Genomic DNA, 26652 nt, shown 5'->3' with positions numbered 1-26652 from the left:
GTTGGTGTGCTGTGTTTAACTTAGTTGAGCTCGTGGCCTGGCTGGTTTGTTGGCCTGGCTGGTTTGTATGTGTGCTCTGTTTGGCCTAGTTGATCTTGTGGCCTGGCTGGTTTGTTGGTGTGCTGTGTTTGGCTTAGTTGAGCTCGTGGCCTGGCTGGTTTGTTGGCCTGGCTGGTTTGTTGGTGTGCTGTGTTTGACTTAGTTGAGCTCGTGGCCTGGCTGGTTTGTTGGCCTGGCTGGTTTGTATGTGTGCTGTGTTTGGCTTAGATGAGCTCGTGGCCTGGCTGGTTTGTTGGCCTGGTTGGTTTGTTGGCCTGGCTGGTTTGTTGGTGTGCTCTGTTTGGCCTAGTTGAGCTTGTGGCCTGGCTGGTTTGTTGGTGTGCTGTGTTTGGCTTAGATGAGCTTGTGGCCTGGTTGGTTTGTTGGCGTGGTTGGTTTGTTGGCGTGGTTGGTTTGTTGGCCTGGTTGGTTTGTTGGCCTGGTTGGTTTGTTGGCCTGGTTGGTTTGTTGGCCTGGCTGGTTTGTTGGTGTGCTCTGTTTGGCCTAGTTGAGCTTGTGGCGTGGTTGGTTTGTTGGCCTGGTTGGTTTGTTGGCCTGGTTGGTTTGTTGGCCTGGTTGGTTTGTTGGCCTGGTTGGTTTGTTGGCCTGGTTGGTTTGTTGGCCTGGTTGGTTTGTTGGCCTGGTTGGTTTGTTGGCCTGGCTGGTTTGTTGGCCTGGCTGGTTTGTTGGTGTGCTCTGTTTGGCTTAGTTGAGCTCGTGGCCTGGTTGGTTTGTTCGCCTGGCTGGTTTGTTGGTGTGCTCTGTTTGGCTTAGTTGAGCTCGTGGCCTGGTTGGTTTGTTGGCCTGGTTGGTTTGTTGTTGTGCTGGGTTTGGCTTAGTTGAGCTCGTGGCCTGGCTGGTTTGTTGGTGTGCTGTGTTTGGCTTAGTTGAGCTCGTGGCCTGGTGGGTTTGTTGGCCTGGCTGGTTTGTTGTTGTGCTGTGTTTGGCTTAGTTGAGCTTGTGGCCTGGCTGGTTTGTTGTTGTGCTGTGTTTGGCTTAGTTGAGCTCGTGGCCTGGCTGGTTTGTTGTTGTGCTGTGTTTGGCTTAGTTGAGCTCGTGGCCTGGCTGGTTTGTTGGTGTGCTGTGTTTGGCTTAGTTGAGCTCGTGGCCTGGTGGGTTTGTTGGCCTGGCTGGTTTGTTGGTGTGCTCTGTTTGGCTTAGTTGAGCTCGTGGCGTGGTTGGTTTGTTGGCCTGGTTGGTTTGTTGGCCTGGTTGGTTTGTTGGCCTGGCTGGTTTGTTGGTGTGATGTGTTTGGCTTAGTTGAGCTTGTGGCCTGGTTGGTTTGTTGGCCTGGCTGGTTTGTTGGTGTGCTGTGTTTGGCTTAGTTGAGCTCGTGGCCTGGTGAGTTTGTTGACCTGGTTTGTTGGTGTGCTGCGTTTGGCTTAGTTGAGCTTGTGGCCTGGTGAGTTTGTTGGCCTGGCTGGTTTGTTGGTGTGCTGTGTTTGGCTTAGTTGAGCTCGTGGCCTGGCTGGTTTGTTGGTGTGCTGTGTTTGGCTTAGTTGAGCTCGTGGCCTGGTGGGTTTGTTGGCCTGGCTGGTTTGTTGGTGTGCTGTGTTTGGCTTAGTTGAGCTCGTGGCCTGGCTGGTTTGTTGGCCTGGCTGGTTTGTTGGCCTGGCTGGTTTGTTGGTGTGCTGTGTTTGGCTTAGTTGAGCTTGTGGCCTGGTGGGTTTGTTGGCCTGGCTGGTTTGTTGTTGTGCTGTGTTTGGCTTAGTTGAGCTCGTGGCCTGGCTGGTTTGTTGGTGTGCTGTGTTTGGCTTAGTTGAGCTCGTGGCCTGGCTGGTTTGTTGGTGTGCTGTGTTTGGCTTAGTTGAGCTTGTGGCCTGGTGGGTTTGTTGGCCTGGCTGGTTTGTTGTTGTGCTGTGTTTGGCTTAGTTGAGCTTGTGGCCTGGCTGGTTTGTTGTTGTGCTGTGTTTGGCTTAGTTGAGCTCGTGGCCTGGCTGGTTTGTTGGCCTGGCTGGTTTGTTGGCCTGGCTGGTTTGTTGGTGTGCTCTGTTTGGCTTAGTTGAGCTTGTGGCCTGGTTGGTTTGTTGGCCTGGCTGGTTTGTTGGTGTGCTGTGTTTGGCTTAGTTGAGCTCGTGGCCTGGCTGGTTTGTTGGCTTGGCTGGTTTGTTGGCCTGGCTGGTTTGTTGGCCTGGCTGGTTTGTTGGCCTGGCTGGTTTGTTGGCCTGGCTCGTTTGTTGGCCTGGCTGGTTTGTTGGCCTGGCTGGTTTGTTGGTGTGCTGTGTTTGGCTTAGTTGAGCTTGTGGCCTGGTGGGTTTGTTGGCCTGGCTGGTTTGTTGTTGTGCTGTGTTTGGCTTAGTTGAGCTTGTGGCCTGGCTGGTTTGTTGGTGTGCTGTGTTTGGCTTAGTTGAGCTCGTGGCCTGGCTGGTTTGTTGTTGTGCTGTGTTTGGCTTAGTTAAGCTTGTGGCCTGGCTGGTTTGTTGTTGTGCTGTGTTTGGATTAGTTGAGCTCGTGGCCTGGCTGGTTTGTTGGCCTGGCTGGTTTGTTGGCCTGGCTGGTTTGTTGGTGAGCTGTGTTTGGCTTAGTTGAGCTTGTGGCCTGGTGGGTTTGTTGGCCTGGCTGGTTTGTTGTTGTGCTGTGTTTGGCTTAGTTGAGCTCGTGGCCTGGCTGGTTTGTTGGTGTGCTGTGTTTGGCTTAGTTGAGCTCGTGGCCTGGCTGGTTTGTTGGTGTGCTGTGTTTGGCTTAGTTGAGCTCGTGGCCTGGTGGGTTTGTTGGCCTGGCTGGTTTGTTGTTGTGCTGTGTTTGGCTTAGTTGAGCTTGTGGCCTGGCTGGTTTGTTGTTGTGCTGTGTTTGGCTTAGTTGAGCTCGTGGCCTGGCTGGTTTGTTGTTGTGCTGTGTTTGGCTTAGTTGAGCTCTTGGCCTGGCTGGTTTGTTGTTGTGCTGTGTTTGGCTTAGTTGAGCTCGTGGCCTGGCTAGTTTGTTGGTGTGCTGTGTTTGGCTTAGTTGAGCTCGTGGCCTGGTGGGTTTGTTGGCCTGGCTGGTATGTTGGTGTGCTCTGTTTGGCTTAGTTGAGCTCGTGGCCTGGCTGGTTTGTTGGTGTGCTGTGTTTGGCTTAGTTGAACTCGTGGCCTGGCTGGTTTGTTGGTGTGCTGTGTTTGGCTTAGTTGAGCTCGTGGCCTGGTGGGTTTGTTGGCCTGGCTGGTTTGTTGTTGTGCTGTGTTTGGCCAGGTTTGGATGGGGACTTGTTAGCTTTCCATGCATAGTTTTGGCTTTTGGTCGCGTGTCCTCGCGTGTTAGTCCTGCCTTGTTGCACCCTGTGATTTTCCAGCAGGAAGGGGGGCTGTGCTAGTGGGAAGCGGGGTGCTGGATGAAGGGCCGGACAGCAGGAATGGACCCTAAGAATGGAGATAGTGTGGGGGGAAAGGGAGGGGTGAGCAGTGAAGGTGGATAGTGCGAGGGGGGCTGGGGGGCAGCATAAGGCAACGGGGGCTAAGCCGAGAAGGTGTCGGCAGTGGAGGGAGGGGGGCTGCGACTGGAGGACTACAGATCCCCCTGCCCTGGTGCAGCCGGGCTGGGAGGGCCCCTTCTCGCGCCCCCCTGCGGCGCCGACTAGACGGTGCAGGAGCCGGGCCTTCGGAATCAATAAAGTGCCCGAGCCGGGCGCAGCGCGGGCACCTGAGCACTTGATCCCGCGGCGACTTACCGCGGCAAACATTAATAAGGCGCGCGCCAGGCCGCGGATATTGCCACTGCGCCCCCAAACCCCCCGCGCAGCGGCGCGCAGGGCCCGGGGGACACGCAGCTCACCCCCTCTTTCTCTCTCTCTCTCTAGGCTGGAGAACGTGCACCCGGATTCCGAAGATGGCGACGTGGTAAGTGGACTCCCGGGGGATGGGCGTGGCCCCGGTGCCTCATCCTAAATGTGCTTATACATGTACTTTGCACTGGGGAGAGCCCCCCACACCCCTTTCTAGCTGCCACGCCTCCCTCTCAGGTGTTGTGTGGTCTGCTGGAGGACTGCACAACTGCAGGCCGATTGACCCCCACACTTGCTGCAGTGCACACTGAATACACCAGCCATTGAGGTTCACCCTCTCGCCCTACGGTGCAGCCCCCCCTCTCTTCTACAGCCACAATGAATAGAGTGAAGCCCCACCCTCCATACACTGTGCATTGAGCCTACATCTTACACTTTAGGCACGCTGTAGAACTAGGTCCATCCATGCCTTCGCGCACACGTGCACCGTGCATTGCAACCCACCCCTCTCCGAACACAGTATGCATTGAATGCACGGTGCACTCGCCCTCCCCTTTTGCTGCAAAGAGCGCCTCGTGCATTGCAGGGAACATTTGACTACAGTGCACGTCTCTAGTCCCACCGCACAAGGGACCTCGTCCTCGCCGTTTATTGGAGCGCCCCCCTCCTTTACTGCACTCGGTGTTTAGTGAGTGACCTCGCCTTGCATTGGAGCGCCCCCCTTTACTGCACTAGGCGTTTAGTGAGTGACCTCGTCGTGCATTGGAGCGCCCCCCTTTACTGCACTCGGCGTTTAGTGAGTGACCTCGCCGTGCATTCAGCGCCCCCTTTACTGCACTCGGCGTTTAGTGAGTGACCTCGCCGTGCATTGGAGCGCCCTCCTTTACTGCACTCGGCGTTTAGTGAGTGACCTCGCCGTGCACTGCTCCCCCAACTGTGTCTTTGGTTGGAATCAGTGCACCGTCTTCTCTGTATGGTCACAGTCAGGGACGAGAAACTAAAATATCCCCCATGTGTCAGACAACACGCCGAGATCAGGAGGCACCCACACCTCAACAAGCACACAGTTAGTCTCGGGGCGTGCCTGGGCAATGGAATTAAGATAGCTCCTAGAAGCTGGGGCGCTATCCGTCTCCTCACGCGCGGCTGCGCTACAAGCAGGAGCTAAATAACTCCGCGCAGTTTATGGTTCTATAGCGCATTGACGCCCCTGGCAGGGTGCAGTGCACTGTGTTTCTTGCCCCCTGTAGGGAAGCAGGCTGTGGCTGAGCGAGGAGCTGCTCCTGAATGGCCGACTCCTCGCGAGTAACGAGCTCGTCCTGGCGCTCAATAGTTCACCTCGAGCACAGCTACCGCAGAGGGGGGCGGGGGGGTGTTTCTTAGGGGACCCACAACTGCTCCAATTTTTCCTCTTGGTTTCTTTTACCACCAAAAGGTAGAGATGGTGGATGGGTCCCGCCAATATTGGTTGTGAGGGGGTGGTGTGAGGTTGTAGGAGAGGGTGTGTGAGGTATGCACGGTCGCCCCAATATTCTGCGCTAGAACAGCAGGCAAGACGAACGTGCGGGGAACAAATCAAGCACTTAAAATTCGATTAAACACATAAACCAAAGCCTTTTGGCGCTGCCGAGGGTGGCACAGCAGCCCTCCTAGGCATAAGTGGCGGGGCTGCTTGCTACTGTCTTCAGGCCGCACCATGTGCCCGTGGCGCGGGTACCCCGGGAATGCGGAGCCTCAGTGCAAAACACTAGAATGCCCCCCAACCTGGCACACACCACTCCCAAACTACACCTCTGTCTCGCTCAACAAAAACCACTCCTCAATATGAATCCATCAATGCCCTATCAATGCAGCTGCTTTCATTACACTGAAATGCAAGTGCTTCACTGAAGACATCTAATGTGACAACACAGCTGTGGCTGCCCAAGTAAATGGCTCTTCTGTCACCTGCTTTTAGGGAAGGCAAACTGTCCGCACTGGAGCACTGCGGTGTGACCAGCCTGCCGGGGTCTGAGGGCCCACTGGCCACTGGCCCTGTGTTGCAGGCGTTCTGTTCCTAACACCTCACTTGTATCTTGCAAGGGGCAAAGCTGGACTAACCATATGAATTATTTTCTGATGGAAGCTTATCATTCCAAGATGGACATTCTGGTACACTCCTATTGCACTCTTTCATCAAAATACCTGCATGAGAGTGGGAAAGAGGACAAATACCACCTGTGCACTAGGACCCCAACCGGCCCATAGAGCTGGGAGTTGCCCAATAGCATTTTAAGATGAGTAGCAGCACCCATGAGATAGATGGGGGTGCAGATTAATACTCCAGCATCAGATCAATAATGACAACTCAACGGTTTGGCAAAGGGACTGTAAAGGATGTGGAGTGTACTCAACATGCGCAAATAGACCTAAATCTCAGTAAACAATACTTAAACATTTTTGTTAGTTCAGAATCCATCATAACCTCAATATCATATTAATAGATAAAGCCATTGTATATGTGAAAGAAGAGATTTTAATCCAAACACAGCCGACACGTGTTTCGACCACTGGGCCGTTTTCAAGCCAGTTGTTAGTACAGTTACAGTGATTCGTACATCATTAACACAAAATACAAGGGATAGGTACATTCGTGAATATTGGTGTGTATGGGTGTGTCACATCATTAAATCACAAAGTGGTACAAACCAATATAGTGCATTTTAAAAAGAAGCATAAATCAGTATGAATTTTTTACAAAAAACATTACATACAATTTACGTTTCATCAGATCAAGTATACATACCCAGATTAGGGGCACAGGTTTGGCAAAGGGAGTCTGTTTAATGACAAGAACAAAAAACACGCAGTTCATGAATATCAGCAATCGCTCGATCTTCCTTCTCGCTTCAACAACTCCAACGAACTTAAAAAAAACACATCATTGATACTAAAAACTCATCATCACTGACGTGTAACGCTTAAAATGTTCCAGGCAATTCTGTTGGTTCTAGGAAGGTAACTTTAATATAGGTGCTATATTTGTATATGGTAACAGAGTGATGGGATTGGATAAACCGTTTCAGGTGGGGCATCTAAGCCCTTCCTTCAAAATGGCTACTGTGGACGTCACTAAAAGTACGACCTCTCATTGGTTCTACTAACTATAGGACCCTAGATTACACAATGATTGGATTGGCACCAACCCCACTTGTACTTTTCCACTTGCTTAGCTGTGTGCAGAATAGCCGGCCAGGTGCAGGGAGTTCGTCTGCACCCCCAGCCTTACTCCAATTATTGCTACAATCAATCATCACCTCAGTGGTCATGTGTCAATTATTTCTTTGTGGTTGGACTCGAGACTGCATCTCTGTCTGGAAAAGTTCAGATATCTGTGCATGGCACAAGACCACGCGTATGTGTGAAAGTTTCATCTCTTCTCGCTTGGCTGGTCACGTGATTCAGACACCGTGAAATCATCTCATTCTCCATGCAATTAGTGTATTTGATTTTAGTTTTGCCCACCACCTGCCTTCTGTGGCCTATCTTGACCTCTGAACAAGATAGTCTGTTCTTTACTTCATTAATTGTATCTACTGTTGGTCTATTTCAGCTGATAGGAACTTGGCTTCTTGGCACGATTTACATGCGTCTGAGTTTCTCTCTGTCTTTAGTTTTCGATTTACGTGCTGAGAGGCTCCTCTCCTGCGGACTTTTAGTAACCTTTGGTTGATTCTGCTCTTGTGCATAGTGGAAGTATACTTATATAAAGTGCTCCTTTTTGAGGTAGATGTGTATGGGTGGCGCTTGCCGTAATCTATCTTAATACTAAGCATAGCAAGACGCACAATTTTCTTAGCTTTCTTGCGGTTCCAAGCATGTGTACATGTGTAAACTGGCTGCATATCCTCATCACGCCCATGGCAGAAGCTCTTCTTACATTTGACATCGTTATTTCACTTTAGGTTCATGATGTCCCTTATCCATGGTGTTTCGTCTCTTTTCGTCATTCGCAGGTTATCATGTCTTCTATATGTGAGCTAGTCCGGGTTCCTGTGACATCACCGTTCGTCTTCCTTAAGGACCTTCTTGGCTTCTTCAGGAATTGTGGTTTGGCAATCGTCAGTTTGTCTCACTTGTCGCTATGGTTTCCTCAATGGGTACCTTACTGTCCAAGGTTTCTTATGTGCAGGTACTTCAATAGGTGCTGTCAATCTGATAGATACTGGGCAGAGCCCCACTGCGGCTCTCTGCTGGTTTATTTGCTCATCATACGTCACATATTTCGGCGTGAAAGTTCCTGGTACTTCAAAATGAAAGATTTGAGTGTGGGTCGTGCTTGGGACCTCTTCTACACTCCCCCCTCTGGGCAATTCATCAACCACTTTCACTTCTTATTTTGTATCCATCTTTCCTGCATCCTCTGTATTCACTTTCACTTCATCTTCTGGATCCACTTTTACTTCATCTTCTGGGTCCACACATGAAGGTCTGAAGAAATGTCTCTTTAGGGTCCATATTTTTATGACTCCCTTCAAGCTTCTTGCTGTTCTCACGTGTTCGTCTTTAATCCATGTCATAAGTTGACATTGTCCATTTGGGCTGCAATAGATCCATCTTCCCACATAGTTTCTGTGTTTCCATGGATACCGAAACTTGGTTCCTTCTGGCGCATGAATGCTAACTTTCACAAAGTCTCTTATTTCTCCATCAGTCAGGTCTTTGGGCTTCCATCCTGGTTCAACATCAATCATGATCTTCACCGCTATGGCCTTTTTTCGCAGTTTTCTAGGACTTAGAGATTATTATTTTGATAGCACAGAATCTGAGTAGTATCAACACTAGCAGGGCTCCCAGGAATTTGAATTAATCTGCCATCCATTGTGTAACCCTTAGAATAGTGCTCCAAACCAACTGTCATCATCCATTTTGTCAGTTTCATCAATCATTTGATTCTGTAGTTTTGTCAGCATACCTACGGCCTCTGTCAACATTCCATTTTCTTCGTCGCAAGAAGGTATAAATGTGCAACATGAGTCTCCAATTTTTGCACAAACACCTCCATCCATAGCTGTGATCATGTCAAGGACATATCTGTCCTGGAGAGTCATTAGTCGGATTACTCTTAACTCTTCTTTGATTGCGTTCAATCCTTTTATGGTCGTGTTGATGGTTTGCAGTAACCCCCATCTGGTTATCTGCAACCATTTAGTATTTACTCCAACTTGAACTCGTGGCATAAAAATTGTCGTGAACACTGATGAGGTCAGACTGAACAGTCTGTGTTCATAGGGGATTGCATGAAAAGCTTCTTCTGATTTAGCCGAAAAGTAATTCTGTCTCTTTATTCTAGTCATCAGTTCCACAGATCTCCTTTTCCTGAGGTGAGCATCTGCTTTCGGGAAACTGTCAATATTCAGATCACTTTTTGGAATCACCAATGCTGGAACATGGACATTCACTATTGTGCATATACCTCCCCAGTTTCTCAGCAGTCTGATATATGCTTTGGATCCACATGCCCAATAATGATCCATGATCACTGAGGTACCATGTACCATTCCTGGAGCATTAAAAACGTGTCCACAGTTTTCATTCTCCCCCCATTTTTCTTGTGCCATTATTCCTGAAGCAGAATTTTGGGCTTTCCAATGGCACTATATGCAAGGGTCCTCCTGTCTTCGACCCATGTCAGTAGTTTAGCAAGTTTTGGCCATAATGGCTTGCATCCATTTCACACTATGTTGATGGTGGGTTCGTAGTGACCGAAGACCATTCATGCTCTGCAGATCACCACTCCTTTCTCTCATCCATCTGGAGAAAGCACTGTTCCCCAAATTTGCATTTGACCTCTATTCTTCCATTTTCTGGCTTCTTCTGGAGTTTTTCCTTGGACGTTTAGTTCTTGATTTGCCTCTCTTCTGATCTCTGCTCCTTTAACTTCAGGCTTCTCGTATCTGATCACAATGTGCTTTGTCTTTCCATTGTTCCTTGTCTTTATGTCCTGGACATAATCTTCTTCATTTGGATCGGTTGCTTCAGTTCCCCATTTCAGTGAGGCATCACTTCCCATGAACGGACCTCTGGTCTAGCACATTGCTACGTGTGATAGACGGTGTGCTGTCTGGACATCAATTCCTACAGCTACAAAGATCTTTGACTTCCCCATGCTGTAAGGTAGGAGTGCACAAACAAAGCATTTCTCTTCGGAATGCCGTCTTCTAACTTCTTTCATATCTTGGTACCATATGTTATTTCCCAAGTGTGTTGTGCTGTCCAAGTAGTTGCTTAGTTCACTGTCATCTCCTTGTATGCTTCTCTTGGTCCTCAAGGTTTTCATGTAGTTGCTATAACTACGTCCCTGAACACCTCCTTATGGCTTCTTCTTGCTGGAGGATTCTCAGGTACCTCAATCCATGGTGCGGCCCTCTTCATCTGCACCACTTGAGTAGGCAATTCTTTCTTTTTCCTCTTGCCTTTTTCTGGCTGCCATTTTGATTCTGCTATCTGTGCTCATGACATTTTGTCTGGCCTTGCAGTTGCCCTTTTAAGTACTGGATCAGGGGTGCTTATCAATGCTGACTCAGTTGGCTTCTTCTCCAACTCCTTTTGTCTCTTTAACAGTTCAGCTTTCTCCATTTGGCTTTTCATTTCGCTTGTAGGATAGCTTCTTGTCGTCGGTTGTCCAACCTTCTCCCCTTCTTCGACTTGTGGTTCTGCAACTATTGACACTAGACCTGGTGTATGTGCACTCATCGTTTGCATGCGTGAGGTTGTCAGTAACCTTCTTCCATTCTTACTCTGCCGACCCTGTCTCCGGCTTTTCAACTTGCTTGTCATTGCAGGTGTGTCATTGCTAATCACATCCATTTCAAGTTCACTCACTCCTTTGTCAGACCTTCTAGGAACTGGGATGACTATAAAGGGTCTGTGTGCTTTTGTGGGTGTCATGCGTACATCATTAGGTGGGTGCACTGGAATCCGAACACTTTTTACAACTATGAAGAAGGCAGTTTGAATCGTCAGCAACAATAAAACAGTGATGAATACAATGCATAAATACATTTTGCCCCTGTAGGTTAGGTGGTAGCACTTAGTTCTGGAACAATAAGTACGTCTCTCCTCCTGAGGGATGACCATGCTGCTGTTTTGATTTGCCATCTCTATCATCTATGGAAAAAAGACTAACGTTAATATATTCTATGCAACAATATCTCTGGATTCTGATGGCTCTGCTTGTCGGTTGCAGATACTTGAACAATTGTCCTCCTTTGCCTGGACAATGGATTGTCTATTGTCTCTGGATACAGTTACATTTTCTATATTCGAAAAATGTCAAATAAGGCAATAAGTTCAGCAAGTCCTTTTTCACTGTACGTGTACAAAATACACAAGCTCCCAGTCTTTTCCTCTTATCTGTTTCACTCCGGAAGCATGTTGTGTCCTTGATAGTATAAACTAGAGTGAAGTCTCTGGCAACACTTTCTCGATCTGTCCCTCAGTGGAATCTCTTAGTCTCCTCCGGAAATTCTGATGATGATTAGAAAGTTCAACCTGCATCACAATACATTGTAAGAGCATGCTCATCTGTGTAGAATTAGCTGGGTCTCTGATGAAGGTGAGGACGTCCACACTGGCGGGCCTCCCCACAAGTTCTGGAAAGTCCTGAATTAGGCAAAAGAAAACATTGCTCGCCAATCTGCTATCTTCTGGTGACAGGGACATTTGTCTAGTCCTTGCTAAATTCTGGAACTGTTCGGTACTCACTGTGAGCAGCTTCTTTGATTTCAATGGGTGTGAAGAGCAACCTGAATTATGATTCCATTCAGGATTATACTCGAGCGTTCTGTGTCTGCTGGATCTCGAAGAAATGTCAAGACGTCAGTGTGTCTCCCAACAAGATCTGAACAGTATTCAATTAAACGAAAGAATAGCACGCTGACAAGTCTATTCGCTTCTTCTTCTGCTTGGGACATTTGTTTTTCCCTCTCTGTATTCCGGAAGCAGGAGGAACTGCTCGGCGATCACGGTGAACAGCCTCCTTATTGTCTTTTCATTTTCAGGGTCTTGAAGAAATTCAGTGATGCTAGTGAGCCTTCCCACTAGTGACGGCTATGACCTCAAGACTAGGTCAAAATAGTTCAGAACGTCTTTAGTGATGTCGCTGCTGTGGGACACCATAAGTTAGTCCAAATAATGCTTCTGTTTGGAACGAGTCTGGAAACTGTATTTTCTTCCAATTTGTGGGTCCGCGATTAAAATTTGGCATATCTTTTTCTTATCAAGGCTTCACTGTGCCTCAGTTCAAAGTTAATAAACTATGTTGTGACTTATGCATGCAATTCTCTTCTTTACCGTGCAACTAGGATGCACAGAGTGTCTTCTTTTTTTTTAATGTCCTTATTCCCATTTTTCTTTTGTATAGAGGGAATGTCCAAAACTAGGCCACAACCTTGCACAAACGTTCTTTGCCTTTGCTTTGCTGTTCATGCGTCCTTCTTCCTCGTCATGGATCTCGTCTGTATGTGCTGCGGTTCTTCCCCGTCGTCTACACGGGGTGCACGCAGGGGTCCTTCTCCGATGTATGGCTTGATGTCACCCAGGAAGATCCAAGCTCTTCTTCCTTGTAGCTTGACTGCAGAGAGAGTGACGTCTTCTTCTGTGAAGGGTCAGTTGAACCTTGGCTCGTCCCACTTCTTTCTCGTGTGATTTTTTTCCACCAGGACCGTGTCTCCAGGGAAGATTGATGGTACACATAAACTCTGAATTGAGTTTACAGTAGTATCTCCTTCTGTATTCTGTGCTGCCCTGCACCCTTTTTGTCGTCAGCTGTCCTGAAATTACAGTAAGGCAAGATGTCATGCAATTCAAGTAATTTTGCATTTCAGACCCTAAGATTTCTCCTGTTGGCTGGGCATCACATCTAGCTCTATCTCGGGGTGTCAATGGAGTGTGCATCCTTCTGCCTGTTGATTTTTCGTGTGGCGTAAGATGATGGTCAGAACCAGGCTGGTTTCCGAGTGCTTACAGTGTCAATGGAAGGCAGTGTAGCCATCCCTTCTTTAGAGTAAGCTTCAACTTGGCTATCCTTTCCTTTAACAAGCCGTTGAGCTTCTCACATATTCCATTACCTTGCGGGTGATACGCTGACGAGAACTTGTGCTTTATACCAAGCAGCAAGCTAATCTGCTCAAATACTGCGTTAACAAAGTGAGGACCATTGTCTGACCTCATGACCTCACATGCTCCCCACCTGGGAAATAACTCGATCACCAGAAATTTGGCCACACAGGTAGAGTCTGGGTGTGTACATGGACCTACTTCTATCCATCTAGAGAATGGACATACCACAACAATTAGATACCTGTACCCGTTACATACTTGAATCATATCGACATAATTCACATGCAAGTGCTGAAAAGGTCCATTGGGCCTTGGGAGGACTTCTCTAATTACTCTAGTGTATGCCCATCCGTGAACTGTTGGCAGATTATACAGTTCACTATATAAAATGCAACGTGTTCCGCTAAGTATGGTATAAACCAGTCTTCAGGGATCGTTGCTGCTAGATTCTCTTTTGACATGTGTGCTGGATGTTGCAATTTTTCCAATGCTAATTTTAACAGGGCTATAGGCATTACTGGTTTACCGGTGCTGCCTTGTCGTCACAAGCTTTTGGAGGGGTTTAAAGAACACCCTTGCTGCTTCCAGAGGTTCTTTTCCTCCTGTGGTACTTCTCCTTCGAGTTCCATTAACTGGGTTTTCCCCATGTTACTATAACCCTCAGGTTCACTTCGTGCAACAATCATTTTTTCATTTACATCAGTTATTTCCACATTCATTATGGTTTCACCCTTGAATGCCATATGCTTGGCCTCTGTGTCTGCTGCTTGATTTCCTTGTGGGATAAAATCTGTCTCCTTTGTGTGGGCGGCGCATTTCACAACTGCTATGCCCACTGGGAGCTGTAGTGCCTTAATGAGCCTATCCAATAGGGCTGCATGCTGCACTGGTGTGCCGTCCGCTCGGAGGTAGCCCCTCCTTTTCCAGCGCGCTAGGCCTGCGTGCACGATAGACGTCACATAGGCGGAGTCACTGTACACCATCACTTCCTGCTCTGCGTGATTCTCGATAGCGGGGATCAACCCATATAATTTTGCAGCCTGTGCTGAATAGTGAGATGGTAATCGTGCACTAATGAGATCTCGAAATTCTCCATTTGCTGTGTGCATCATCACAGCAACGCTTGTATATCTTTGCCCATCGGTTTGATCGATTCTCGAAGAACAGTCAACGAAGACAATTTCTCCTTCTGCCAATGCATTTTCTTTCACTCTGGGAATTTCATCATAGAATTCCTCATAATTTGCACAGTCATAGATCGGCTCTCCTTCAGTGACTGGTTCTGCTATGAACATAGCTGGGTTCACTATCTTACATCGAATTATCTTAATTGATGGAGTCGATATGATCACTTCATAAGCAGAAGCTCTCTGAGATGTCAATGTGTCCTTTGGTTTCTCTAGAATGGCAAATAGTGCGTGCCCGATGAACAACGTCATGGAGCATCCCATCACAATGGTTGTAGCTTTCTCTATGGCAAACGCTGCGGCAGCTAAACTTTGTTTGCAAGGGAAGTGGCCTCTCCTCACTGGGTCCAAATTCCCACTGTAGTATGCCAGGGACTCGTACCCCAATGTGGTTCTCTGTGTGAGTACTGCCGTCATAACGCTGCTATTCGTGTGTGAAAACAAGTTGTAGTCAAAGACCCATGCCCTGACATAATTGCAAAGACCTAGAAAACTCTGCATCTGTTTTATCGTGTGCGCATTGGCTGTGTTCAGTATGGCTTGAGCCCTTTCAGGGGTAACCCTTTTCCCCTCATGCGAGATCAGCTGGCCCATGTACAGCACTTCTCGCTGACAATATTGTAACTTTTCTTTGTCAACTTTATATCCTTTCTCAGCCAATATAGTCAAAAGCTGAATAGAATCGTGTCTGCATCTTTCCTCTGTTGTGCTGCAAATTAAGATGTCATCCACATTGCAAGACAACACTCTCTAATGCAACATTGCTTAAGTCCATCTGCAGGACTCTGTTGAAAATTGGGGGAGACTTGCAGTACCCCTTGGGTAACCTCTTTTCAGACGCATCTGTCTGAATGTAAATGACGTCAAATCTTGTGAGTCTTTGTGTAATGGGATTGAGGAAAATGCATTTTTCAAGTCAATCACTGTGAAATATTGTGCTTCAACAGGTATATTACATAGGATTGTGGCCGGGTTATGGACTAGAGGGAACTCAGCCTCTACAATATCATTTATTGGGCGTAAATCTTGAATTGGTCTCCCCGATCCTCCATTTTATTTTGTTAAACCCCATTTTATTTTGTTAAACCGCGGTGTTGCATGGCAACTCTGACGCCACTAAGATGCCCTGTTCCATCATAGCAGAAATTGTCTTGAAAATTCCTTCATCTGCTTCCCTAGACATGGGATACTGTCGTGCCTTCGGCAAAATTGCTCCTGGTTTCAATTTAATCCTCACTTCTCTGACTCCTTTCAATAAGCCTACGTCATAGGGGCCTGTGGTCTACACTGAGACAGGCACCTGGGCCATGTCGTCATCAAAATATTCAGGACGGTTCTGTGCCAGCATCATTCTCTGGAACACTTCTCCTTTGATCATCCTGACCCAGAAAATTTGGTTTACCTCAACTGTTGTTTCCTCAACATCTGTTTGTTTGTCAAACAGATCGTCATCAGTGATGTCAGGCAATCTGTACCATTGTCTGCCTTCATCATCACAACCATCGATAAGTGCCATTTTCCCTCATATTATGGCTGTCTGTATTGCCAAGGGAAATACTTATCCCTTTTCCTCATGCATAGGTATTCTTTGCCTAAATAGAAATTCATCTGGGGTCCTCATGGTTTTGCCTACAAGGCCTGGTAGCCCTGCCATTAACACATGTACTCCATACGCGAATATTTCTGGCTCCAATGGGATAGCTCTCATAGCTGTTTGTCATGCGTATGCTCTAATCATCTCCCACACGTTCAAATAATGCATTCCTGGAGTTGAACATATTATGCCCTTCTCCGTGAACGAGATTGTCATTAGGTCTCGTCCTAAGATATTTGCTGGGGTCTGACTTGAATATAGCAATGGCACATTCATATCACATTCTCCTATAGAGACTGGAAGTTCATTTGTAAAAGAAACACGACTTGTTGCTCCTGTGAAGCCCTGAGTATTTATGGCATCACCGGACAAGGAAAATGTGCCTTCACGTATACACGAGCGTGTTGCACATGTGTCTACTACGAGGAAATATTCTTTATCCCCTATAACGACATATACCCTTGGTTCCTCATGAGGGGTAGGTGTCACCGATAGGATAGAACACACCAGGTTTCCCAGTGAGCTGTCCTAGTCCATATATAACTTTGTCCCATGCTGCGTGAATGGACTTCCTCCGTCACCAGTGTTGGCTCTCATTCCAGAGCTCAATGCCTGTCTTGCACTAGTTGTCTGTGACAGTTGCATCGGCGACTGTTGACTGTCCTTGCGGAAAATGTATCAAGTTCTGAGGTTTCAAGCTTTGCTGTGCTCCTGGCGCTTGCTGTTGCACCGTGTGATTGCTGTAAAAACACAGGTGGATTCACCATCTCTACTGTTGTTGCTTGGTCGTTTTGCACCATGCCTTGACTTCTGCATGTGCATGCTAGATGCCTTGTCATCCCACACGTCCAACATATTGACGGTGGTCTGATTATTTGCCCATATGACATATACTGATTACCATTTTGCATGTTTTGAAAACCTCCCTGATTGTTTTGAAAACCTCCCTGATTACTCTGCCATCCTCTTCCTCGAAAGCCTCTCCCTCTGGGGTAAAACCCATTACTGTCCCGATTAACCTGCTGTTGATTATTGACCTGCTGTATGTTCGATCCGTCTGTGCTGGTTATCATTGACCCTTCAATGGCATACTTGACAGTTTTTTCTTTACTAATTTTGCCTCTTCGGCTTTTCGTGCAGGCTCTTTTTTGCGATTCTTCTCCTGCAGCAATCTGCAATAGTGAGCTATGGTCAACTGTATTTCAGATCACGGTTTGGCCTCAATTCCTACCAATTTCTTGAGCTGCTTCTGCACGTGATTTGGAAGCCCTTAGCATAATATATGGTAAAACACAGGTATGGATTTCCCCCAAGATTCACACATTTCCAATACCCAAGCATCTTGGAAATTCTGAATGTAGAGCAAAGGATCTTCTGACTCCTTCATTTTTCGTGTCACTATGGCTCCCATGTCAGATGTATCCGGGTATAGCAATTGTAATGCTTTCCATACCGCGGCTCTGCAATTGTTAAATGACGCTCCATCGTGTGCAGTATTAACTGTAGTCACGCCAGGTTAGCCTGCACGTATCCACACATCATCAGCTCGATCAACAAGTATGGCAATTAAAAGACCCTTAATATCTCCAATAGCCATCGTGTTCCCTCTCGTCATTTTTTGTAGGTCATGTATCTATTTTCCGGCACACAAGGTTAACATTGAAGCTTATTTTTCAGATTTTCTCTGTCCATGTGTAGCCATGGAATATACTGTGGCCTTGTCCCTCCTTTCTCGAGCATCAGGAATTGTAATACGTGGCACTCCTTTTCCTCTCTCATCATTTTTCTATCCACTGCAGGGGTGATAGTCCCACATCCCTGTCTACCTGGCAATGTCCTTAGTCAGCTCACATAGGGTGGTGGAAACACCCCCCTCTGACCGTAAGAAACTCCTTTGTGTCGGTCTGACTGTGTGGCTGACTCTGATGCCTTAGGTGCAGACTCGCTAGAATCTGACCATCTTATCCCTTTTCCTCGGGAGAAGCAGTTTTCGTGTCTCCTCTCTTCTTCATTTTCCTCATATTCCTCGCTTTCTGTGTCTGATATTGTCTGTGCCCAACTCGTGCAACTCCTCATCTTCCTCCTTCCTATTTAGTGTCAACCTATCTAGGGACAGCTCTCTATTTCTACTACTTCGAGAGGCATCCCCAGTATCGTACAGCTGAGTGCTCTCAAGACGCTCGTCCTCTCCTCTCCCTTGGGCTACTTGTTCTGGACCCATTTCATCATATATTCTATCGATCGTCTCTCTGATGCTTCTGGTGTCGAAGTCATCCTCGATATATGCCCTAGACGTGCCTGGTACTGAATCGTACTCAGGAAATAATTCTTCTACGTCTTACCAATCTACTACTGGATCGGGTTTTTTAACCTCGCTTTCCAGATATTCAAGATCACGTGCTCTCTGTCTTCGCTTACGTTCTATGTCGTCATAGAATTCTCTGCACTTCCTCTCTGACCCCATTTTCTTCCCGTTTCTTTGCATCTCTACGTTCATTTGCCGTCTGTATTTCCTCATCCCTTTGTCTTTTTATTGTCTTCTCCCTTATCTTTTGTTGTTCTTCTATTCTCCACTGTTCTTGCCTCTCCTGATGTCAGAATGCACCAAAGTATCAACCGAAAAGGATACAATATTCAAAAGGATACAGGAGGTAGGGTCTTCCGGATCCCTGTTCACCCGACTTGATAGTCGTGAAGTCAACAAAGACCTTCCAAATGATACAACCCTCTGGCTGATAAAACAGGCAGAGCGATGGATCACTGGAAAGGGCGTGGGTAAGGTATAGTAATCCAGCCTAGGACAAATTAAAGTATCATGAATAACTGCTCCAACCTGAGTATGATGAGTTAGATAATGACAGGAATGATCACACTGACCTGTATCTCTGGGTAGAACAATCCAGAAGTCTCTTGATGGATTTGAAATGAAGAACAAAACGACAGGGAAGGGAAAATTAGTAAGGGAGACTTATCCCGGACGGAACGAGGCTCACGCTAGATACGGGTTGAATTCACCACAGGATAGCGTCCAAAGTTCAGTTCAAAGTCACTTCCAATAATCCTTGAAAGGCTTCCTTCCCACTTAGGGATCAATCCTTCTGTTAATTCCACAGATGCAGGAGTTAGAAGAAAATAGTGTTTGAAGACAACGTGAGCGTGTGGATTTACACGCGGGCAGGAATCGCGCAGCCTGGGCCAGCTGCGTGTGAAGACAACGTGCGCGTGTGGATTTACACGCGGGCAGGGTTCGCGCAGCCTTGGCCAGCCGCACTTGAAGACGAAGAGCGCGTGTGGATTTTACACGCGGGCAGGATTCACGCAGCCTGGGCCAGCCGCACTTGAAGACGAAGAGCGCGTGTGGATGTTACACGCGGGCAGGATTTACGCAGCCTTGGCCAGCCGCGTATGAAGACAAAGAGCGCGTGTGGACTTTACACGCGGGCAGGATTCACGCAGCCTGGGCCGGCCGCACTTGAAGACGAAGAGCGCGTGTGGATGTTACACGCGGGCAGGATTTACGCAGCCTTGGCCAGCCGCGTATGAAGACAAAGAGCGCGTGTGGATTTTACACGCGGGCAGGATTCACGCAGCCTGGGCCGGCCGCACTTGCAGACGAAGAGCGCGTGTGGAATAGCACGCGAAGGGATAGCTCCAGGAATCAGCGTGTGGCGGAACACACGCTATCGAAGGCCCAAAAGTAGCTGTAGGAATATACCAGGATGTAGATCAGAGGTTCAGCTACACGACGCCAATAGAGACGATCAGAAGCAGCGAGTGAAGTTTCTACGCTGCTTAAATACGTGATACCGTAGTTCACGTGACGAAGCAAAAGTCACGTGAAGTTAGCGACGTGAAAAGTGTAAACGTCGTTTTCCCGGTAACGTATCGAATAGCCTCCATTTGGAGTAGAACGGTCTAGCTGTTCTACGAGCGTAGCGTCCAGCATGCATGACACCTGATCATTGGCTGCTCTCTGCTTATGATCGTGTTTCATTTCTTGCTCCTCGCGATACAACTGCTCTCGTCTCTGCCTATCTTTTTTCCTGATCCTTTCGTCTCTCAATCCTCTTTCCTTTTCCTTCTCTTTTCTTTGTAAATCGTCTGGCTCTCCCTTTTGTCTCACGTCCTCAATGCCTTTACCATTGACTTTCAATAGAATCTGACCTCCCATCCATTTGTTCTGTGTGGATGCTATCTCATCAGTTCTATCCTCATCTCCTTTCCATCTTTTACCCTCTCTATTCGTATCTGGAGATGTACTTACTTGGGCTTAATATCCTTTTTAGCACCTCTCCTTGTCCCTCAGGACTTTGGAGGTGATATCTCTATCTCTGTCTTTGTCTGGGGTTTCGTCACTACTTTGCGTAGGTGACTCATATGCCGGGTTACTATATCCCGTGGCTGCTTTAAGTTCCCTTAGCGGGTATAATCCTTCGTCTTTACTGACTTAACTTTTTGTTTGACGGGGCGGGTGGTGCGGAAGGCATCTCACCCCCCTCTGTGCACATGTTAAGTATCCAATCTAAGGGCGGCTCCTCCATCTTATCCTGTTGGTACATCTTCCAAAGTTCTATAATAGCTAGGCGTTTATCTAACTTTTTGCCAGTGTACGTGGCATGCAAATATGTCGTCATATGTTGCAGGACCATTTTAGACAGCGATCCACCTTGGGGCCATGGCATAAACATTTTGTTGGTGATTCCCTTAACCCATTCTGCATTGTACTTTTTCAGCTTAGGTGCATGTTTTGGCAACTGCTTGCACATGTGTATTAATGGTGTAACGTCTTCCATGCTTAAATCTGTTGACGTTCTCTTTATATAACACTTTGTTATGCTTTTACGTTTCTTAACCAACTCCAACAATATGAGCGAGCACCAATCGTCGCAAGCTCCAATCTCGTTTTCCACAAAAATATTTTTTCTTTTTCACATAACAATCATTGATTCATAGTATTTGGTGTCTTAGTTAAATAATCGCGTAATTTTCATGCTAATTCCTCCAAAATTTCTTATTTTTTATGACGTCAGAGAGAAAAAGGAAAGAAAAAGAGAAAGAAGAGGAAAAAAACCATAAAACAGATGTGACAGACTAGACAAGCCCATTCCTTTAAAAAATGTCTAACTATTTTGGTCTCCTATTTCGTCCTATTTTATTCAGGACTTTGAATGCAGGCTTCTTCTAACTGCTATATTAAAGCGTAGATATTTGGGCGTATCCTCTCTGCTCAGGTATCCACCTGGTACCCTCTTCTATGCTCGGGTATCCTTCCGGTATCCTCTATGTATTGCTCGGTCACCCTCGAGTCACTATTTCCTTCCCCTTATATATATACATTCTACTCTATCTCTAACTTTATTTTTGTCCCGCCTCCCACCGTTACCTTCCCCTACTTGTTCTAAGGCATGCAACTATTTGCCAAAGTGTTCAGTCTTTTTCACTTACTGTTCGCATGTTTTCCTCTCTGGATCCTCGGGATCACCGCCTTCGTCACTGCCACTCCTGCTTTTCGCTCGATCGGCTCTTCATAGAAGTGGGAAGGGGTTCGTGGGTGAAACACAGGTTCCTTCAGACTCAACCTGCAGGTTTTACAATTTAATCTAGCCACTATCTACGGGGAGCTTCTCGGTCTACTTAGGACTCGTGATATTGCCGAGGACCTTGAGTTACTTTATGTCGACGGTCAATGGGTGTCTTTTCTAATCGATAATTGATAAACCATCCTATCTCTGCTACAAAGTGTGCACTAGGACCCCAACCGGCCCATAAAGCTGGGGGTTGCCCAGTAGCACTTTAAGATGAGTAGCAGCACCCGTGAAATGGATGGTGATGCAGATTAATACTCTAGCATCAAATCAATAATGACAACTCAATGGTTTGGCAAAGGGAGTCTGTTTAATGACAAGTACAAAAAACAGGGAGTTCATGAACATCAGCAATCGCTCGATCTTCCTTCTCGCTTCAACAACTCCAACGAACTTCATAAAAAACACATCTTTTATACTAAAAACTCATCATCGCTGATGTGTAATGCTTAAAATGTTGCGTGCAATTCTATTGGTTCTAGGAAGGTAACTTTAATATAGGTGCTATATCTGTATATGGTAACAGAGTGAGGGGATTAGATAAACAGTGTCAGGTGGGGCATCTAAACCCTTACTTCAAAATGGCTACTGTGGACGTCACTAAAAGTATGACGTCTCATTGGTTCTACTAACTATAGGACCATAGATTACTTGGTCCACTATGATTTGGTTGGTAACAACGCTACTCATACTTTTCCACTAGCTTAGCAGCTTGCAGTATAGCCGGCCAGGTGCAGGGTGCTCGTCTGCTCCCCCAGCCTTCCTCCAATTATTGCTACAATCAACCATCACCTCAGTGGTCATGTGTCAATTATTTCTTTGTGGTTGGCCTCGAGGCTGCATCTCTGTCTGGAAAAGCTCAGATATCTGTGCATGGCACAAGGCCACACGTAGGTGTAAAAGTTTAATCTCTTCTCCCTTGGCTGGTCACGTGATTCAGACACCGTGAAATCATCTCATTCTCCATGCAATTAGTGTATTTGATTTTAGTTTTGCCCACCACCTGCCTTCTGTGGCCTATCTTGACCTCTCTGAACAGGATAGTCTGTTCTTTACTTCATTAATTGTATCTACTGTTGGTCTATTTCAGCCGATGCGACCTTGGCTTCTTGGCACGGTTTGCATGCGTCTCAGTTTCTCGCTGTCCTTAGTTTTCGATTTACGTGCTGAGGAGCTCCTTCTCGTGAGACCTTTATTTACCTTTGGTTGATTCTGCTGTTGTGCATAGTGGAAGTATACTTATATAAAGTGCTTCTTTTTGAGGTAGATATGTAAAGGTGGAGCTTGCCGCAATCTATCTTACTACTAAGCATAGCAAGCTGCACCATTTTCTTAGCTTTCTTGCGGTTCCAAGCATATTTACATGTGTAAACTGGCTGCATATCTTCATCACGCTCATGGCATAAGCTTCTTACATTTGACATTGTTATTTCACTTTAGGTTCATGATGTCCCTTATCCATGGTGTTTCATCTCTTTTCATCATTCGCAGGTTGTCATATCTTCTATATGTGAGTCAGTCCTGGTTCCTGTGACGTCACCATTTGTCTTCCTTTAGGACCTTCTTGGCTTCTTCAGGCATTGTGTTTTGGCAATCGTCAGTTTGTCTCACTTGTCGATATGGTTTCCTCAATGGGTACCTTACTGTCCAAGGTTTCTTATGTGCAGGTACTTCAATAAGTGCTGTCAGTCTGATAGGTACTGGGCAGAGCCCCACTGCGGCTCTCTGCTGTTGATGATGCTTTGCTCATCAAACGTCACATATTTCGGCGTGAAAGTTCCTGATATTTCAAAATGAATGATTTGAGTGCGGGCCGTGCTTGGGACCTCCTCTACACACCAATGATGGTTCATGTATGCTTTGCATTAAACCACAGAGCATTTCAGGAATATAGAAGTGATCAGAGATCTCTATATTCTTAAACAATTCTGTGATAAAAGGATTGTATGTGTGAATCTCTAAATTCATAACAGCAGACGCATGGCTTGGTGCTCACATCACGTTCACAACACTCACCCTAACATTCAAGTATATCTAACCATGCACCATGCATACTTATTCGAACAGCTAAAGTTGTTGGGTGCTAATATGAATTTGCAGGAACATCTTCCACTCAAATGGGGTACAAGGGCTCTATTGTTTTTTGTTTCTCGGAGAATATTAGATGAAGAAAGGCTGGATCTCAGTGTGGGCATGCCCAACCCCAATACAGAAACATCTTTAGGGAATTATATTTACAGAGCGGACAGGATACCTTACAAGAGACACCCAATAAACAATGCACAGAAGGGATACACAGAAAGGATTGTACCTCTTACAATCTTTAGCCTGACCAGTGATAAGCTGATGAAGTGTTTTAAACCAAACCGGCTTCTAATGCATGGTAAAGGGTCCACAGTTCTTCAGCCACTACCTCCTCACTATTACGCAGGCATCAAGGGTTATTTTTCCACAAAAGAGCAGGCCCATGCTTTATCTAACAGAGCTGGCATTAGCATCTGTTATTATTGCTGGCCTGCAGCTAGTGAGAATCATGGTGCAGCAGTGTAGAAAGGGTGTTTGGCCTTGTGGATGTACAATTTGAGGCAAGTTGTTTGATTGCTTTATTAAGTGTGGGCACAGTATGGCATGCTCGTCCGAGCCTCATACACAAAACGTTCCAGGCATATGTTCTGTTACATACGGGAGCGCCACATAGATGCCATTAAGCAACAGGGCGGTGACTTGTGCAGCGCACTAATCACTGTTGCACACACATCACTGTATTATGATGGACTACTGTCTGCTCGGTGACACACAATGAACCCTGCTTTACTAATCAAGGTGCCGAGTCAATTGAGGTGCCATCTGGTGTGCACTAGGCAGTGGTTGGCTTGTTAAGAAAATGAAAAGAGCTTTGATGCTGAACCGATGTATTTGGTCCATGTCCCAAATCTGCCACTAGAATACTTAAGCCAGATAATTAGAGTTAACCTTCCCAGGGATACTCCATATGTAACTAAAAGTAATTACAAAAAAGTGTTGGTGTGTCAAATAAAGAGACATAAAAATAAAGAAAATAGTTTAAAACTTTTTGAGATTGGCATTTTAATTCTCTTTGCAGAATGCATATGTGTGGTCAGCCGATACTTGTGCTGTCCTGGTGAATACAAATGCCCCATGTTCAGTGCTTAACACTGAAATGTTAAGCGTAAACTGTGTAAAAACAATAGCTTGTTGAATGAGCTGTCACTTATAAATTGCCCCACTTGAAAGGCTGTCAACACAAGGAATGAGGCTCCAGAGCACCTCACACGCTGCATTTGGAATATGCATTTCTTTGTTTGCATATTCCGAACGCATCACAGTCATCTACAAGTCAACAGAGAGTAGCCAGCTGGGTGGGCCACTTCCTGTGCCCCCCCTCCTGAGCTATTTACCTCTGTGCCCCGGTTCGCCCCCCGCCTGGCCAAGAAACGAGCCTGATGAGCGCCTTGGGGAGGGAGCCGGGGTTGAGGGGGCATTGAGGTCTTAGACTGGAGACCCACAGCCTTGGAGTAACCCCCCTCTCTTTCCCCTGGCAGCCCTTGCAGGAGCTCCTGGGCCGAGTGCACGTGGCTGCCAGCCGGGAGGATATTGATCGCAACGCGGCCCTCCTGATGGACCGGCTCCTGAAGACCCAGGAGCGAAGGAGGCAGATCACTGTGGAGGAGATGAGCGCTGTGATGGCAGAGCGGGACGCCGCCGAGATGCAGGTAAGGCGATGGGCCACCACGGGGGTCTTTTTCTCATCTTTATTTGGGGCCTGGCTCAGACAGAATGCTGTCCATAAACTGAGGATAAGCATACAAAGTTGTACATAACTGTGACTCATTGCATCCATAACCATTACCCAGAGTCGGATTGTAGGTACAATAAAAAGCAGTAGGCTTTATTAAACATGATACCAATACCATTCTGTGTGTTATGCTTCCCAACAGCAGGTGGGCACTCGGGCCAGCCAAAGCAAGGTTCTCCTTAGCAGCCAATGACGATACTCCTGCAGTTCCATTTTCCAGGTCCTTGTCAGTGGAACCTCTTATGTTATCTGGCTGGAGCGTCATGTGCCTGATGGCAGCTTTCTTCCTAGCCCATTTATTTATTTATTCATTTGTATAGCACGCACAAGCCCTCTGGCATCAGAGCGCTGTGGAGAACTGGTTACATGAGGCCCTTAGGCACAATAGGTGGTTACAGTGTTACATTGTTGCAGTAGTTACATTGTTGCATATAGTCACATAGGTACATACATTTCCTTCAAGAGCGCATGCCTAAGGCTACAGAGGTCTGGAAGCGCAGGGATGCCAGAGTCAAGGAGGGTTAATTGAAGTGCCTGGTTTTGAGGCCTTTGCGGAAAGCCCAGTAGGAGCCTTGTGATCAGAGATTGAGTGGGAGGGAGTTCTATTGCTTGGCTGCAATGACTGGGAACCTTGTGCCACCTGCTTTGGCGCATTTTAAGGTGGGTTGAACTAGTCTTTGTGCATAGGGGGTTCTGACGGGCCTGCTTTATTGCGGTTTGGAGAATCTTTGAGACCAGTAGGGTGGCGCCAACTTGGAGATGCATCTCTGGGTGTTGGTTAGGGTCTTGAAGAGAAGGAGCCAGTGTACCTTCCTGCGGGCGGCTGATATGTGTTCAGTTTTGGGGAGGTTGAGGGCAGCTCTTAGAGCATTATTTTGTGTGACTTGCAGATATTCACGGGTGTGGGCTGAGGTGCCGGCCAATAGAGCATTGCAATAGACTAATCGGCGCGTGCGATCGTCAGGCAACCGTGTGGCGATAGGAAGGGTCTTGAGGCGTTAAGCAGTTTGGTGGTGTTTGCAACTGAGGAGGCGATGGTGTTGACTTGTCTGGTTAGTGGTAGTGAGGCATCTAGATAGACTCCCAGGGTTTTGACCGAGAGTGAGACTGGGACTGGGGTGCCGCCCATGACGGTCGAGTATTCAGGGTTCAGTTTGTTAAGTGCTGTTGGGTGTTCTATGATAAGGAGTTCTGGGGGTCCCATGCCGCTGCCCACGACTCTCAACAGCGTCCCCCTGATTTCTGTAAGTTGGGCGGGTGGGATTGGAGAGAAAATGGTTTTCAGCGTTTGCTGAAAAAGTGCGCGGTCCATTCAGAGCGTAAGGTTCTCTTCTCCTGCCTACGGATCCTGTTATTTAACTGGCACATTTTGCCTGAGGCACACCATTTGGTCCAGCCCTGGATGGCCTGATCAAAGCCACCTGGACACACATTATTCCTCCCGGGCAGGGCCACTTGGCACCCATGTGGCTTCTTAAAGGGGGTGACAGCCTCATGTGCTCCCTGCCCGGCACTGCCACCCATTTGGCTAATGCTTCCTCCCCAGTGTAGCTTCCCTGGAACCGAAGTGAATGTGTGGGGAGGCGAGGGCACCTGTCAGTCGCCCCTTTTGGCCTCCTACCACCCCACCT

At 47.1% G+C, this 26652-nt stretch overlaps 1 protein-coding gene across 1 annotated transcript in view; it reads left to right on the top strand.

Moving 5' to 3' along the window:
• The window catches only part of MIPOL1 (mirror-image polydactyly 1), a 1528730-nt gene that overhangs the window by 720507 nt on the left and 781571 nt on the right, over nt 1-26652 (top strand). The window contains exons 7-8 of the mRNA XM_069638413.1: nt 3812-3851; nt 24768-24938. Coding sequence (XP_069494514.1) covers nt 3812-3851; nt 24768-24938 — 211 coding nt within the window. The remainder of the gene's footprint in view (nt 1-3811; nt 3852-24767; nt 24939-26652) is intronic.

This window comes from Ambystoma mexicanum, chromosome 14, assembly GCF_040938575.1.
Source record: "Ambystoma mexicanum isolate Mex_15411 chromosome 14, UKY_AmexF1_1, whole genome shotgun sequence".
NCBI lineage: Eukaryota > Metazoa > Chordata > Amphibia > Caudata > Ambystomatidae > Ambystoma > Ambystoma mexicanum.
This window is presented reverse-complemented; position numbering and strand designations above follow the sequence as displayed.